At 37.6% G+C, this 17,765-nt stretch overlaps 1 protein-coding gene across 1 annotated transcript in view; it reads right to left on the bottom strand.

The window, feature by feature from the left end:
• Nucleotides 1-17,765, bottom strand: part of POLR3A (RNA polymerase III subunit A) — a 48,802-nt gene that overhangs the window by 15,134 nt on the left and 15,903 nt on the right. Inside the window, exons 13-21 of the mRNA XM_088129010.1 lie at nt 17,491-17,618; nt 16,133-16,271; nt 11,228-11,392; nt 10,261-10,433; nt 9,693-9,804; nt 8,232-8,350; nt 6,781-6,918; nt 5,414-5,584; nt 4,941-5,054 (exon numbers count right to left, since the gene is read on the bottom strand). Of these exons, the coding sequence (XP_087985136.1) occupies nt 4,941-5,054; nt 5,414-5,584; nt 6,781-6,918; nt 8,232-8,350; nt 9,693-9,804; nt 10,261-10,433; nt 11,228-11,392; nt 16,133-16,271; nt 17,491-17,618 (1,259 nt within the window). The remainder of the gene's footprint in view (nt 1-4,940; nt 5,055-5,413; nt 5,585-6,780; nt 6,919-8,231; nt 8,351-9,692; nt 9,805-10,260; nt 10,434-11,227; nt 11,393-16,132; nt 16,272-17,490; nt 17,619-17,765) is intronic.

Genomic DNA, 17,765 nt, shown 5'->3' on the forward strand with positions numbered 1-17,765 from the left:
GGCATTAAAAAGGAAGGCCACTTGACTTTTATGTAATGCTTTCGTTTAAGTGCACAAAGAATTTCATGTGTTTTCTCCCAACATGTCATTCCAGGTAAATTAGGCTATTTGTCCTATGCCAAATTGCAGACAGTAAATAGTTTAGGCTTAAAGACAGGGCAAAAAGGTGGTCAAAAGTCAGTGAAAATTATTATGAATTATATGGATTTGCCCTTATTTTGTTCTGAACTAATATGCGATACAAATATTAATCACACCACTATGTGGGTAAAAATACTGAATTACTGGTGAGTTCATAACCCTGAAGGTTGCAGAGAAGTCTGCTATGAAAACGTAATGCTCGAGGAACATGTGAATATTTTCTGACATCTAGCAGAAGACCATCAACTTGCGTAAAGAAGCAAATCAAACTTTTTTTAATTCATTTTGCCTGTGACTTGAAAATAAGATGAGACAAAATACTGATCTTTGACACAAATCACTGTATTTTTATGGAAAAGGAAAAATGTAGAACTTCTGGTTATTCTTAAAGTGACTTTCCAAACTGCCCCAACGTCACTATGGGATAACTCAGTGAAGGTATTTAAATCTTTCAGTTTCATCCTAGTACATACAGTATTTTTTTTTCCAGAACCAGGATACATCTTTAATATGAATTTGAAACACATGGCCAACTAAATATTCTTTTACCACATTTAAGAGTTTTTTTCCCTCTTATCCTCCCTTCCATAGCCATCTTCCCATCAAAACAAGAGAATGAATTATACCAGTAGTGTTTGACCTGCCTTGGATCACCCAAATCATTAGCATTAACCCATTTCCAATATTAGCAATAGAATTCTTTGGAAAAGCCAACTAATGCCAAAATACAGGAATTCAAACTAAATTAATTCAAAATCTACACTTAATCAAAGCAAGGGTGTTATAACTTTTCTGCTTACTTAACTCTGTTTACCAAAAGGTGAAGAGCATTATATGACTCCAACAATCAGAGGGCCTGGATTAAATTAATTCATAACAAGCTACAGAAAAGTACAAAAACATGGAACAACTTGGACAGTATCTTTGGATTACATTCAAATATTCTATTAAAGGATGGGCCAGGCGCTGATAATGCCCAAACAACTGCTGAAGAATTTTAAATAAAATCTAATTCATATGCACTAATGCCATAAATGATTAAAAAAAAAAATCAGGTAAGAGTCTATGCAAGTAACCAGCTTAATAAGAATTGCCTCTAATCAACACAACAGGGATGCTGTCTAAAAATATTTGCAATATTTTCAACCAATTTAATCATATAGGGCAATGTTTCTCAACTTTGGCAACTTTAAAAGTGTGGACTTCAACTCCCAGAATTCCCCAACCAGCTTGCTAGGGAATATATATAGATTGGGCTAATAACTTCTATGGAGTTATTTGAAAGTCTACATTTGCAGCTGACAATTTTCAAATTCAAGAACTGCCAGGCACAAACATGGCTACAAGGAAGATGATTTTCTTCAGACAGTAACTTAGCTACAGCATCACAACTATCAAAACTAATCCTGCAGTGAGCCTTCAGTTTGACCTCTTCTTCCTTCATTCTTCCAGGGGTTTTGAACAGACCACAGTTCACTTATTATATCAGGAGGAGTCTGGTAGCACCTTTTCTGACTAACAAATGTTATTAAAAGTCTTAAGTTTTCATCTACATATGTACCTACATCAGTACAGCCACTCTATGCATCTGATGAAGTTTCTGCCTTTTAATAACATTTATTAGTTGGAAAAGATGTTACCAGATTCCTCTGGATGTTTTGCCACCATAAACTAACATGGCTCTTCTCCTACAATATCTATATCTGAATAACAGCAATTTCTGCATCTAGGGTTAATTCAATTATGAGGGTATCTGAACTGCGGCATGGAAAAAAGCTAGTATTACTTATTTGGATGCAAAAGGAAACTGTGGCTTGTTCAAAAAGCAATCAGCAGTTTTAATTTTCCTCCATTCACAATGGATAGCAGTACAAGAGCCTGAAGCTCATGCCTGCTTGTTACCGCAACATTAAACAGGGGTGATGTTACCTCCTTCTCTCTGTTCCAATCTCCCAGCTCAAAAGTAGACTGAGAAGATATCCCATATGGACACTTTGATTCCATTTACTTTCCTGGATTTTATACGGGCTCTGTTTGAGGAACAACACTGTACCTTTATACCCTTGTTAACACATTTGTTATTTTAGTTTGTTGAGAACGGGATGTACGCACTCTTCAGACAAGTTCCTGCTTTGACACGGGACACTTAGTGAACCAAACAATCAAATACTATTTAGAACAGAAAAAAAAAAAGATTTTATAAAGACAATACAGGAAAGGTTTTTAGGAAGGAGAGAATGATCTTTCTCTCTGCTAATGTAACATGAAGATTGCAGCCTGAAACAAACTGAATACAGTGCAAGTCTCACTAAATGTAACAGGACTTCCTTCTGAACAAACATGCATAGGATTGAAGTGTAGGATTCTGTAAACAGCAAAACAATCAGACACATTTTAAAGATTAAAAAAAATCCACATTCCAAGCAGTTAGACTTGACATTTCAGTTGAAAAAACAATGGTTATATATCTCAGCTTAGACTTCACACAAAAAACTGTTGCTATTGGAAAAACAGTTTTGTTGCTGAAAGGGGACACAGAGTGGAAAAGTATAAGAAGAGTCACAGAACTAAGCTGGCAGGTTATTGGTGCTCAATTTCTTTTTTCAGGAACATCATCAGCATGTACATAGCATTTAAGGTGTGATCCCATCAAAAAATTTTAAGGAAGGCATTACAATTAGAAGTTTCGGGGTTTCTTACTGATGTCCTAAATGTCCCCTGGATGAAATTTTTTTTCAAAGCAGTTGCACTAGCAGTTTATACCATAATTCCAAATCTTTTTTGATCCCTTCAGCTTATATATGAACTTAGAATTCCTTGTCTCCAATGAGACTCACATTACCTTTGATTACAGTGAACTTCAGGTGGTATTTAATATTCTTCTTAGAACTTTTTGGTGCTTTTCACTTGCTCTGTTTTGAGCTCCCCAAAAGGATTTGATATGGTGATCAAATCTGTCCAGCTCCCTGATCACTTCTAATTCCAGATGGACATAATCCATCTATAGAGGATTCCTTTTTTCCATGACTGTCAAATTTATGGTTCAAATTCAGAATTTTGGGGGATTCCTTCTTGAGTGGCATATTCTACAAATTACAGGAACAAGAACTAGAGGGGAGAATAGTGCCTGTAGGCATTTATGACTTTGGCTGCTCAAGGAATGCTTCTGATTCACAGCATCCCACCAACCCACTGATTATTTCTATAGACAGTAGTGTTTGAAACCTTTTGATAATTAACTAGCAGGCCTATTCCAAACTCAAACCTTGTTTGATGCACTTAATGGCTCAGAGAAGGTCTAGCTGGTAAAATTTCCCTTCTAAGAACAGGGTAAGGTTACATAAGCCTGAGGAACATCTAGCTGAGGTACTCCCTTGTAGTGATTATGTCTTTTGCCAAAATAAATCCAATAAATCTGTAATCCCTTTTGTGAATATGTTACATCATGATATATTACTTCAGACTTCTTTTGTATAGGAAGAAAGTGAACTCATGTCTGTTACTTTTCCTTCCTTTTAATAGAAGTGATTGGTGGAATATCTATGTGGTCTTGATTGTTTCAGTCTCTGAGCCAAGAACTGATGGAGGAATTAACAGTGCTTGATAGCACTTTGGAGTGCACTTCCAGCTGCACACAGTGGTGGATGAATACAATAATGCTTTTAGCACTTATATTCAGAGGGCAACTGCAATCTCAGTGTTGCATTCTGGTATCTTTGCATCTCAACTCTCCTCAAGGCCAAGCCGGAAGAGGAAGAAAAAAAGAAACCTAGGTAGTTGCCTGAAAGAATCAATGTACCAGGCAAACATGGATAGCAGAAATAGCAGAAAAACCAGCTGCTATTATTGCCACCCTTTTTTATTCTTGTATAAATGAAACCATCAAAGATAATCTCTGACTAAGGAAATAATGTCCCAAAAGGAAAGAAGAGAACTAATTAAAAGAAAATATAAAAACAAGAGTAGAAATTGCCGGTGTAGAGTCTGGTCTTAGTCTTCCTTCCACAAAAGTCTAAAGCTGGACCCAAGAACAGAAAATACTGAAGATTTTGAGACTGCCCATGGTACACTGGGAAAGAACAACATATTGTTGGGGGAACCCAGTTTATACAAAATATCATCTGTGTGGTAGAGAGGATGCACTTAAATCTCCACTATGCAAACAAAGCGACAGTACAACTCAACTGGGTAGGTTCCAGTATGATACTGATTTACTAGGTTTATATGCTGCTCCAATAGTCAACTGACTAATGCATTATGAGCCTCTGCATAATCTGTGCACACACCCAGCCACATACACACACAGACACACATGCTACAATTACCTTATTATAGGTCACATAGCCACTTTCAGTTAATACCTTCAAGAATGAACAGGAAAAACAAAGCAGTATTTTGCTGTTCTTGAAGTAACACCCCCAACTTTTACAAAAACAAACATGTTTTTACACCTTAGCTTATTTTTTGAAGCAAACCTCTGGTATTGGATATCAACACCATATCTGACAAAGAACACCAAAACAATCAAGTGCTAACTTGTCTTAAAATAATATGTGGCCTTAAAAGTGAAGATTTAGGAATCTTATCAGTTCCAAGCTTGACAATATAAGCAATCTCTGAGAAGCTAGGGCTTGGGGAGAGGAAGATCCCAAATACATTAACCCCAAGTCTATCTATTAAATGATCAAGATGGGACTAATCAGACAGAATACAGGAAATTTGTTTTGAGTTCTAAAGATGGCAGCTCCTTTTATAAAGAATAATCTTTGTGTGGAAAAGGAATCTAAATAAAACAATACCTGCAGGAAGCTGTCCTGGCAACAAAGGAATTCATTTTTCTTCATGATGGATTCAGCTGTTAGCACCAATTCATTTTTACTAAGAGCAGGCTCGCTTCGGCTTGGATACACGGCCTAAAGCAACAAACAGTATATAGATCAATTACAGCACCGTTTTATGCTTGGGTTCATCAGAAAATTCAACATGCATTCCCAATGAAGGTTGCTCAGGTTTCTTGTACAAATATAGCCATATGAAACAAAAATTCTTATCCAGGTCCTTCAAAGTTCTCTACTGCAGCTGTAGATGTGTCTTTCAAAGTAGTTTCACCAAATAATCCCAGATATAATCTTTCAAGATTAAGAATCCTGCAGGACATTTCATCTGCAGAAATTGGAAACTACGACCAGCAATTAAAGTCCAAGGCCTTCAAACTTGCTAGAGCAACCTGAAGATTACTTATTTTAAAAAGATACCCTGTACTAATACTTACTCTGACATTGTCCAGAACACGCTTGAACTCCAAAGGTTCATCCTTCCCTTCCATGGCTGCAGGATCTAAACCATCCCCACCGTAAATGAACTGTATAATGTCCCCTGTAGAACTCCTGACGGTCAAGTCATACTGTGAACATAGATCTTCAAGGGATTTCACCAATCGTCTCTGGGAGAAAGTGGAGAAATACCCTCTTTAAGGGAGATACACAGTCCCAGACACAAAATATTATTCAGGACAGGGGAGGTAACCAATTCCCACTAATACCATACCAATTGAGGTCTACTTCTTACTTTTGGATATCCAGGAGAAGGCTTATTCAGTTATCTAGCTGCATGGCAAAAGTAAGTATATACCTGGAAATACAGCTTGCATTTATGGTTTACAACAAGAAATGACAATCTTTTCACTCTACTACCCTGAAATGTAACTATAAAGATAGCCTTCTATTCAGGTCCCTTAAGGGACCAAAGTCATTAAAGAACAACCCAGGGTGCTGTTAATTAGCTTGGCTACATTCACAGTTAGTTATTTTTTTTATCAAAGTCTCAAGAAAAGTTTAATTAGCACACCATACCCTACATATAGCACGTACTGAGTCATTTATAGGTGCTTCAAGGAAAAATTGAGCATCCCCATCAAATAAAAAAACCCCCAAAGCTTAACTAGGTACATTTTCCTTGCAAATGACACAATAATCCCTAAACATGCTGTGGTGGCTGCTTCTTAGCTGAAAACTTGGAGGGAGGGGACAATAGACACAAGAGGTACTACTGTGTCTTTATAGGTCAGTCATGTTGCCTCAATCCTTCCAATGACAATATCTAGGAAGGATGAAAGAGGAACAGAAACAACTCTAAAGTATAATGATTGGAAGATAGAAAAAAATAATGATCTAGAGCAATTAGTATTTTGGATTTCTTTCCCAAGTGGGAGTTCTTTCCATATGAAACAATGATTAATGCATTTGGCCACTAAGCAAAAAAATAATCAATCAATCAATCAATCAATCAATCAATCAATCTGTTCTGAAAGAACTAGACAAAATGTTTTTTAAAACTTTAAAACAGAGTTCATTCTCTTCCTTGCTGTCTATCTATCTATACGTGTGTGTGTGTGTGTGTGTGTGTGTGTGTGTGTGTTTATGAGTGTATGTGCATCTCTCTGTTATTTATCATAGCAGAGATCTGCAGGCATAATGGTTCATTCTTTTGATACTTCTTTTCTTTCTTTATCCTCAGAACTGAAACCAAAAAGGAGACAGACTAGAAGTTGGCAGGGAAATAACTCTTGACCTAAAGGAGAATAAATACTTATAGTTGGCTACACTGATGGTCCTCCTATAGAAAAGTGCCTCCAATTACCTGCATATATCCTGTTTCAGCTGTTTTTACAGCTGTATCAACAAGACCTTCCCGACCAGCCATCGTGTGGAAGAAAAATTCAGTGGGTGTCAACCCAGAATAGAAGCTGTTGGCAACAAAACCTTTAGCGGCTGGAAGCTGGAAAAGAAAAATATTTCTGAAATATATTGCTCTAGAATTTACTTCTACAGTCAGAGTGGTTAATATATTGGAATAGTACTGGAAAGCCATAGATTCAAATCGCCAATGAAGCACACTGATCTAATTTGCTCCACATGACTGCCATGAGGGTCAAATCGGAAGCCATCTGATCACATATTCCTTGGAAGAAGGTAAAATATAATTAAAAGAGCACATGCTTGTTATCAGAACCAGTAAGCTATCCAATATCCTTGTGCAGCCTTATGAATTTTTCAAAAGCGTCACATGAACATGTGAACAATCTATAGAAAGCAACATGGGAGAAGACGTACCTTAGTAGAAGCAGTAAGGATAAGAAGCAGCAAACTAAGGGCCATTTTTGCACACCATAATATACTCCCTAGAAAAATACTCAAGATTATCCAATATTTCTCCTGGGCAACAATAGCAATTTAGTGTGACTTTAATTCTTTTTCAGAACCATAACCAGTTTGGGGCCATCTCCCAGTGCAAAAAGCCTTATACCAAGTTCTTCCAGCTTTATTCCATTTCAGCAGCATCTTCTACTTCCTGGTGGGCTCTGAGGGACTCCACCTCCTTGGCAGAACCAGAAGGCACAGTCCTCTCCATTTCCCATATGATGAGAACTGGGTAGGTTGCCCAACAGAAATGCCCTGTACTTAAAGAGTAGATTCACATTCTGTCCTATGTCTAAAATGAAGTGTTCTGGTTCTTTATTCAAGCAGCACGAATTAGCAGTCTGATAATGTTTTTGACTGTTCAGAATCCGTTTAACTCTAGGTGCCGACTGTTCAGAATGGTTACGTATTATAGTCCTTACAGCAACTTCATAGCATAGGTCAACAATGCTAAAATAATCTGAAAACTTTCATCCACAGAAAGACCGGAAAGACTTGAATTACTCTTAGCTGTCATTCTATGATAGCGGGTTTGGTATAGTGGTTAAAGATGCTGGATTAGGATTAAGTAATCCAAATTCTAACATTCCCTTAGGCATGCAAGGCAGCTGAATGACTTTGGGCCAGCACTGTTTCTCAGCCCTAGACTGGGAAGATCAAAAAAAAAAAAAATCCTCAAAGAAGATAGTGGCAAACCACTTCTGAAAATGTTGCCAAGAAAACTGCAGGGACTTGTAGTCTCCAGGAATCAAGACTGATTTCAAGGATCATAACAACAACAATAACGATCACCCTGGATTAAAAGGAACCTCCATTTTATTTTATATTCTCACTCACATTGCCTCGTTTCACAATATTGCCAAAGCCTTATCTCAATAACCGGCAACTTACCTTGGAATGCTTCTCAAAATGAGGCAAGGATCGATTTTCAAAGCCATCAGGCACTCGAGACCCACTGATAGCTTGTTGCCCTACACAAGCAATCATCTGGGATATATTAATAAAAGATCCTATTAGAAAAAAAAATAAACAACAACAAAAAAGGTCAGCAGCATCTCTCTCTCATGACTGAAAGCGACATGTTATCACAGTGTTTTTTTCCTATTCTACTTTCCTAGGATAAGTAACCTCTCAAAAGTCACTATAGAAAGTTTGTTCCACTACCCCACAATGTTGCACTTATTATGAATAAATGCTTCTTGTTATGAAGCTCTTTAGAACTTATTGTCTGCCTGATTGTGAAGCAAAACCCCCGCTGAGCTTGAAAAAACAAAATAAAGCAAGGTATCCCAGGGCTTTAGGGTGAACCGGGGACTGAAAATCATCCAGGAAGAGGGCAATGGCTAACCATTTCTGTATCCCTGCTGAAAAAGCTCACATGGCTGTATCCATGAAGCCCCCAGATTGATCCAAAACAGATTTTACCTTTCAACTAAAGTGAAAAAATCCTTCAAAGCAATTCTTAGTAAGATTGCACATGGAGAATATCTGGTTTAAGTGATCCATGATAAGGATGTACCAAACAGATCTGAAAAAAACAGTCTGCAAATTTGTATGCAGTCAAGCTGCCTACTTCATATATGCATAAATAGCATGAATTACATCCTGTGGACTTAGACTTAGATGGAGAGCAAACTGAACAGAGCTCAAATTAAAGTAAAACTAAGGTAGGGTTGTCTATTCTCTGAACAATGGTACTATATCTAAGGCACAGGAATAGCATTCATAATAATGTGCTCTGATATAAATGTATTGCTGATTATGCTGCTCTAGACCCAAAAACGTCTTTTTTTGTGGGGGGGGGGAGGCAGTAGAAGTCTATATAATATAATAAAACTTTGCTGTAGAAAACCTATATGATGTCCAGACTCCTAATAAAAAGGGAAGGATACTCAGTTATGTAGTCAGGGCAATTCAAGCCATGGGATATGGCCCACTGATCACCTTCCACCTTGTTAGATGTATCTCCCAGCTGAATTTCCATCTCTCCAGCAAAATGGTCCACACAACTCCTCCAGTGGGGATAAAGCAAAATGGTCCACATTACAGACCGTGGCTATGCCTAAGGCTTCAGATGACTTTGGAATGGAGCTGCAACTTCGACTGTATAACTAGGAAGAATTTCAATCAATAAAACACCCTCAGAGCTATCCAAGGTCCTACTTCCAGCCTAGACTAGACTGAGATACAGAGAACTATATAGAGAACAATATATAGAACTTTGCCTCTATATTGGACACCACTGACTCCTACTGCCGGGAATATACAATAATTGTACCTTAGCAGAACGCTGCTGCAAAGATCTATTTATTGGTCACAGAGATAGGTACCAATTTGAATGGTCAGTCCTACCTTTTGAACCACAAAGAGCCATGGTGAGGGGGCTGTTGCTCTTGTCCAATTCTCTAAGACAGGCGCTGCCAGCATGGTCTCGGATAACAGACAGCTCTTTCAGAATCAGTGCCTAGGAGAAGACTCAATTAACAAGCAATCCTTACAAGAATTTCCCTGTTTCCATTTCATCATAACCGATTCTAATCAGAAGCTGACGTTATTCCTAAGGAAGCAATCCAATACATATGGTTTGGAATAGAATAAAATGGCCCACAATAATGGACACAAGACTAATCGCTCTGAATTTCCCCAGTTGAAAAGACATTGTGATTACTAATTGCAAGAATTTGTCCTGCAGTGGTCCCTTCAGAACAGAAGAGGACATAGCTTCGGCAAGAGAACTCAAGTGAAGCTGTCTCATTCTTCAATTTCAGCTCATAATAAATCAGGAATTTGGATTTTAAATGGCTAAACAGTACCCACTGCAGACTTGTAATGCTGTTAAAGGTAAAGAGGTCAGAAGTGCTGGGTCAAATTTCTGAACTCGGCATGCACGTTACTCATTTGCAAATGGGATATAACTAACCTCCAGTGTCTCCTCTGCTGTGCAGCCAGGCTGCTGCTGTAGCTTACCAGTCTTCAGTGCTTCAATATATTCATCACATTTCTTGTAGCCAGCATTCAGAAGCTCATATTTTGCCTTCAGCAATCCTTGCCCAGGGGTGACATCACCAATTCCAATGGAAAACCCACGATTAGCTATGTAGTTGCAAAGAAAGATCAAGTGTATATCCATCAGCACACTCGAGCAAGAGAGAACATTTTACATGAGATGATCTTTTTGTTGGCTTTGGCTGCCAAGACTTTCAAATACTTTTCAGTATGGTGTTGGACTACCCCATTCTGACAAATAAATGGTTCAAGCTCTTAAAGAATATTGCCTATGTTTCTTATGCTCTTACTACGAGGGTAATTTAACGAAGTATTTTTTGTTCATGTTCACTGGACACCAAAAAGAAGGTGTCAAAAGGGTTGGCTCTCAACTACTCTATGCTGGAAGTGTACAATAGAGGAGACACTCACACACAGGGTAGTGGGGTTGTCCTACCACCACCACATTTTGGTTTAATATTTGTAAGTTTGTGCATACGATGTTGGGAAGAGTAAAATGGTTTAAAGAGCGAATGTGGTTCTGAACTACATACCAACAATTTGGAATGTATTGATATATGAAGAGCTATGGATTCTCCCATAGGGCACAGCAAAAACATCACTAAAAGATCACTGCATTATGCTTTCCTCACTCTCAGCATAAGATCCTTATTTTGCTGCTGAGCAAAGTCACAACAGCAGCTACTTTATTAGTACTAGGATACCATAACAGTTTGTGCCTATGTTCTTTAAAACTCAGTGGAGAGTATTGGGTCAATCAATCTCTCTCAAACTAACCTCTTTTACTGCATCACTGTGAAGGTAAAATAAGCAGTAGAAATAACAAAAGAAAATTAAAATGTAACATACATAAAGAATAAAGCATGGCTCAAGATACTTACAGAGGTAGACAGGAGCAAGCCTGGCTAGTCGTGACATAGCATCAGCTGCCTCAACTTGACCCCAGTCTCTCAGTAAAATGTAGAATATATTATTCTTAGATCCTGACCCCAAAGTTCCCTTGTCCATGCTGCCAGACATCAACTCACTGTTGTGGATTGTAACATCTGAAACACAAGTTGGCCATTCAGTTGGCCAATTAAACATTTGAGAGAAGGCAGCATTTATCCTTCTTTCCTTGGCTGTGCAGAGTTCTCAATGCAATTCCAAAAAGGCGCTTTGGAGCACATAAGAGCACAAGGAGAGCACCTGTCTGCAACTCTTTAAAGCAGCTGCATCTTTTTATGGTATTGTGCAGCAGCTGCATGATGCTGGGAGAAGAAATGGTTGTCTTAAAATGTTACCTACGTACAGGTAACCTACATGTAACTATGTCTGTAGTTTCTGATCTTGTGTCCTCCAAAGCACCTTTTGTTACAGACTCTGTAGCACATTTTTGGAATCAAATAAAAAAAGACTGTACAGCCTTTTCCCTTCATTTGCTTGTTTTATGCAAAGATTACTTAAGCATGTTAACTTACCTGGACCTCCCTACCTATCATATAAGGTCCTACAAAATGAGAAGTTCTCCATATAAACTGAAAACATCACCTTGGAAAACAGCTCAGCATAGAATGTAAACATGCTAATTTTTTATTCAAATGATTTTTTGAATGGAGGAACTTCTTACCTTGTGAACCACTTATAGCCTGATATGGTACATCATGGATACAGTTCTACAACCACATTAAAAACTAGGTCCAAATAACTACAAGGATATAGTTTAAGCATTTTTTTTTTAAATATTTTTTTATTTTTACAACAAACACAGAACATACATGAACAAACAAAAACATAAAAAGGCATAAAAAAAACATCTTCCATTTTATACCGTGTGTCAACCAGTTACCAACTCGTTGGTGCCCCTTTCATAATCTTAAATTCTCATATCATCTATTCAAAAATATACTTGTATACTTATCAATTAACAATTATTAATCATTAATAGCTAATCTATAGAATCATTTATTACAAGAAATTTTAACTTTCAATAGGATTAGTAATACATTTTCATCTATCGATTATATGTGTATATATATAATAATTAATATCAAATTTCTATTATAAAATTTCCTAATCCATTACATTACTATATTTTCTCAGTGTCATATAAAATTACTTATCTTCTTACTCTAATTTCAAATCTCAATTTAACTCATCTCTGCACATTCCATAATTTTCAATAACTTCCTCCTGCATAAGTACTTTTTAATTTTTCCAATTCTTAAAAGTTACAGTTCTAACCAGTATCAGTTACAATATCAGTTACAGTTCTAACCGGATTACAGTTCTAACCAGATTCTTCACTACATGTTTCAACAAAAATGTCTCTAGTTTAAAATCTATATGTTACTATATTCAACCATGTATAAATTTTAGTCTAATCTCTTGAAACATTTACAATCAAATACAATTTTTAACTATATATCTCAGATTTATACTTTATTCCAGCGCTTGCATAATTTTGAGTTCACCCTTTTCATTCAATATCCCAAAATATCTGTTTATTCCTTTTTCTATATTATTGGATAAAAGAAAGCAATAATAAATGTCCTTTCAAACATTCTGCTTTTTGAAGCTTCTGTCAGTTCCATCATTGTTGTATTCCCCTCGTTTTTTCTTTAAACATCTGAAGTAGTTTCTTTCAATATTGTTTTACTTCTTCTTTTTGTACATTCTCTTAGTACGATTTTCCATTATAATCTTGTATAATCTTTTTCTCACCCTCAGTGCCAAGAACAAGTCTGTCCCTCTTCATTTATCAGTTGATTAACCCTTTTAATTCTCAGTTTATAGGCCTCACAATAATTCTGTTTAATGTTTCTGATTTCTTGTACTATTTCTTCCTTTTCCATTGATCCCGTTTTATGTTTAATTAAGTCCATTTTAGCTTTAATATCTTTTTTTCTCTTTTTTTTTGCGGGAATTTCTGCAGCTCTTCTTCCAGTTTTTTATAGTCATCCTCAATAGTTTAAAGATCTTTTTCTGCATTGTGTTTCTCGTATAATTTATTATCTTGATAAACCTTTATTGAGTCAAAGGATTCTTTATCTTTGTTCTTGCCAAAAATAAGAAAAAAAAAAAAAAGCAAGAGGAGAAAAAAAAAAAAGAAGAGGAGGGAAAAGACTAAGTCTCTTTAAAAAAAATCCAACTGAGGGGGGAATGGAGAGCAAAGCAGAGCTTCTAGCAGAAAGAAGAGCTACTGCCACTAATCAGGGCTCTTGTGACTAGCTCAAACTTTCCATCTTGATATTTTCAAAATCGCTTTCAACTCCACTTTCTTGTTTATAGTTACGGATGGCACCTGTATAAACATGCACATCCCGCTATCTTTTTAGAAAGCACAGGGTCTTTGAGCATGCGTCACAATAGAAGAGAAAAAGCACTATGTCGAGCCTCTAGATGGCAGTGCAACTTTCTTTCATTTACTTTCTCTTAACTCCACTTTCCCCATTTCAAAATCAAAAAGTATAAATTTCTTACAACAATAAAGAAATCTTAGTCAAAAAAAAGGCTTAAGATAAAGAGTTATTGAGTATTAAAAAGAAAAAGCCAATCCAGTTAAAAATATATTTTTTTTTAAGAGAAAAACATCTTGCCAATTCCACTAAAAAGGGAAAGTTGAAAAGAAAAAAAATTTTCGCCCCTTTTTTTATAAGGCTCAATCTCGCCGCTTAATCCACTTTTCTTCACTTTTAAAAATCTCTTTAAGTTACTTAAGGTATTCTCTAAGAATAGTTGAATAGTAAAAGTCCATCTCACCCAGTTGACACCCTTCTCTTCCTTCTTCCTTTGGAGCTGTCCCGGCTTTCGCAGCCATTTTGGCTGCCTCTCCTCCGCCGGCTTCAAGAGCTTCTCCCGGGATCAATCTGGGACTTGCGGCGTCCCTGAGATCCGCGGGACGCGCCCTTTGCGATTGCCATCTCTACGGGACGGCTTAGGTCCATCGGGACCGTCCGGGGGAGGAGATATCGGCTGCGATCCTGGGAGCCCAGGATCGCCCGCCGTATCGCCGTGACGCCAGCTCCGCCCTCCCCAAGGATATAGTTTAAGCATTTTGAAAATAATATTAAATAAAAGATAACCACCTAGGAAAATGTTTTAATGCTGCAGTCTTTATAGAAATGATAAGTCATCTCTGGCCCAAATTTATAATACAATATCTACTTTAACTTTATTTTTCTTTCTTATTTTTCACAGCTTATAAAAAAAATAGCAAAGCTAATAGTAAAGTCCTGGCTCATTCATTCAAAATACTCTCAGAGAGCAATTACATCATGGTACAGTTACACACAGTTACACAGTGTACAGCTTATAAGTACAGCTTATAAAAAAAATAGCAAAACTAATAGTAAAGTCCTGGCTCATTCATTCAAAATACTCTCAGAGAGCAATTTACCTGATAGACAAAGAAATTATTAGAAGGGCAGGAGGAATCAAACAATTTATTTTTTGTGACAATTTAAACCAAATAGGACATATTCAAAGAAGTATGTTCATTAAAGTCCAAGAAAATTAAAAGCTAATTAAAAGTGCATCAAAAAATAAGCCAAGGATAGATAGAAACATAGCAGCACCTAGAGTGCCAGGCTTTGCAAGTTTTAAAGCTACAGTTCTCATGGAAGAAGAAAGTCATTTTCTTATTCAAACAAGTTAAGAACTGCAAAACCAAATTGGGCTTTGCTAATTTTTTGGAAACAGAAAGTGAACTGCTTCTCTGCTTGCAGCACAGCTATAATAATGATCCAAAAAATTAGGTAGGATTGGCATTGGTTAATACATGGGTAGGGATTTGGGAAGTCTGTGGATGCTGGCTAGACCAAACATTTTGGCAGAAGGCAATGGGAAATCACTTTTGTATCATGCCAAGAAAATTGCACGAATGTGTCCATGTATCACCTGACTTGAGTTTAATTGGAAGGTGATTTCATAAGACCCTTTAACATCCTTCCTTCCCTGAAGTTTCTGCTCCAGCAACTGCTTTGTATTGCAGGTGTGCGCACACCTTCCTTAGGAACATCCCCTTGGAATCATAATTTAGAATAATTTAGGGGCAGTTTAACATCCTGATTTGGACTGAATCTTCTGATTTGGACTGATAATGCTTCTGATTCATCTGCTACCATATCCAAAACTAAACTACTAAGCTCAGGATTGACTGAGCTTTCCCTGATGCCCAACATAATAAAGAAGTCAGAAATATTAGCGCGGTTACAAATCTCATTAGAACCAGTGGGTTTTAAGGAATGTATTTTCTGAATCAGGAAACTGTTAGAAACAATTGTTAGAGAACACAGGTCTGTGCAATTCAAAGTTCACTATGTGTGAGAGTCTACCAAGACTCAACATTCTCCTGCATTTGCTCTCTGTTTGCACTGCAAAACATGATGGCATTGTGTCAATGAAACCTTCTGCTTAACACTTTCCTTAACCTTCAGTAGAAGCAAAGGCTGAAGTATATTGTTACTGCCTACCTTGATTAGTCCTACCATGATTAAGCCTACTATGTTTGAACTATCAGGATTAAAGCCACTGACCGTACTAACCCGCAGGCCCTTTTTCTAAAAGCCTGCTAGACATCTGGAAAAGAGCCTTCACCACATCTTGCAAAAATGAATTCTACTAGAGGGTTATGCATGAGGAAGAGTGAAGTAGCTTCTTTTATCTGTCTTGAACCAACACATCTTCTGAAGAAAACATTATATCATAAAACATTTTACGAAAGCGTGTTAGCTCAGAAGTGTCTTTTCAATAAATCCTAGCAGCCAATGAGCGTGATAAAAAATCAGGGTGGCCACACTACTCACAGGAGTCGTTACTGCACAAGTCTTCTCCTCTGCCACAGTACTGTTTGCCTTTGGTTCTGAGGTTGGCCTTGACCGGACAACTGTCCCCAGGCTTCAGAATTATACTAAACACCTGTTTTCCTGTCCACAGGGTGACCGGCTAAAAAAAAAGGGAAAGAAGAAAGGGTTATGAATAAGGGTGTGAAGGATGAACTGCCCTGAAACAGAGAAATGTTACATGTGATTATCAAGGTTACAGTTTTTACTCTGCAGTGGTCTGAATGTCAGCTGCCCAACTTAGGTACGTAGGACCTTGCAGAGAAAGAGTGGGGGAAGATTTAAACTCCTTAGAAGCACCTGCAAGCTGGCATGTAGGGTTTTGTAAAAAAAGAGAAGCATAAAAGAAGCTAGAGCAGGTGGACAGGAGGCGGTTTTCTTCTAGGTTTGGAAGGAGATGCTGCCGGAGTGAGAGGCGACTAGACAAGGCGTGGAGCAGAGGGGGCAAGGGCTGGGAGAGCCAAGCACCAGAGGACCCAGGGCCAGGGAGAAGATCCAGGAAGGTGCCTGCAGAAGCTGAAACCAAAGAAGAGTGGGCAGAAAAGAGCCAGCAGAAAAAAGACACAGCCCTGGACACCAGATAGTAGCAGAGTGAACTCCAGGTGCTCCTGGATAACTGGCAAGAGAGAATTCAGGGGAGAAACCATTAGTGTTCCTAACCCTGAAGATAAGGTAGTATGGGAGGAGGAAGAAACTAGCAGCGAAGCAGTGTGTCCTTTAAACAAAGTATTAGAAATTTAAGTCATTTAGTTAAGTTCTAAGTATTAAGTAGGTATTAGAATATATATTTATGCTAGATATGCATATAAACAGACACTGATACCCATAAAGTCTCAAAATGTTTGTATAATATTAAACAGCACTGTCTTCACTCATTAGCTGTGGGGGGGGGGCTGGCTCCTTTCCTCTCCATTCCCACCCTCTGACAAGGGGTGTGCAAAACGCTGAAACTCGAAACCTGCCAATATGATTGTTTCAACCATATTGGAATGGTTCTAATGCTGTTTCAATCATCCCAATAGCATTCGAAACTCAAAGATTTCTGATTGGAGTAACAACAGGCATCTCCTCCCCCAACTAGTTGTTAAAATGAAGTTTCTCCCGTATTTCACTCTGCTTTATTTATTGCAATCTGATTTATTATAAAGAAGGAGCCTCAAACCGAAGAGCATCTTCCCCTTCAAAAATTCATTTTGATTCACGGCACAGCAGCCTCAATGAATCCTGCTGATCTATGCCTGTAAAAAAGCAATGAGCCCATTCCAGAAAACACTAGTGATCAGTTCCGGAACTCAAGCCTTCTCTCTCTCTGACAGCGATACCTTAAGAATTGCTGGAGGTGGGAGGCGAACTTTAATTTTTTCATCCTTGCCAACCAGAATAGAGGCAATCAGCTGACATGCTTTTGCTCGGTCAAAGAAAGTGTCCTTCAGTGTGAGGAGATAAGCACCTAAAATATAAAGTAAAAAATGAACGTTGTGCAATGGAAGAGAAAAAAAAGCATTAAGCGATGTGCATTTTACAGCTATCAAGTTTTCATACAACGACATTTTGCAGAATAGGCACAGATGCAAAAAAATAAAATAAAATAAAGAGT

The sequence above is a fragment of the Python bivittatus genome, unplaced genomic scaffold, assembly GCF_059951505.1.
Source record: "Python bivittatus isolate LINGU-HERP-01145 unplaced genomic scaffold, Pbiv_v1 ctg000050_np1212, whole genome shotgun sequence".
NCBI classification, from domain to species: Eukaryota; Metazoa; Chordata; class Lepidosauria; order Squamata; family Pythonidae; genus Python; species Python bivittatus.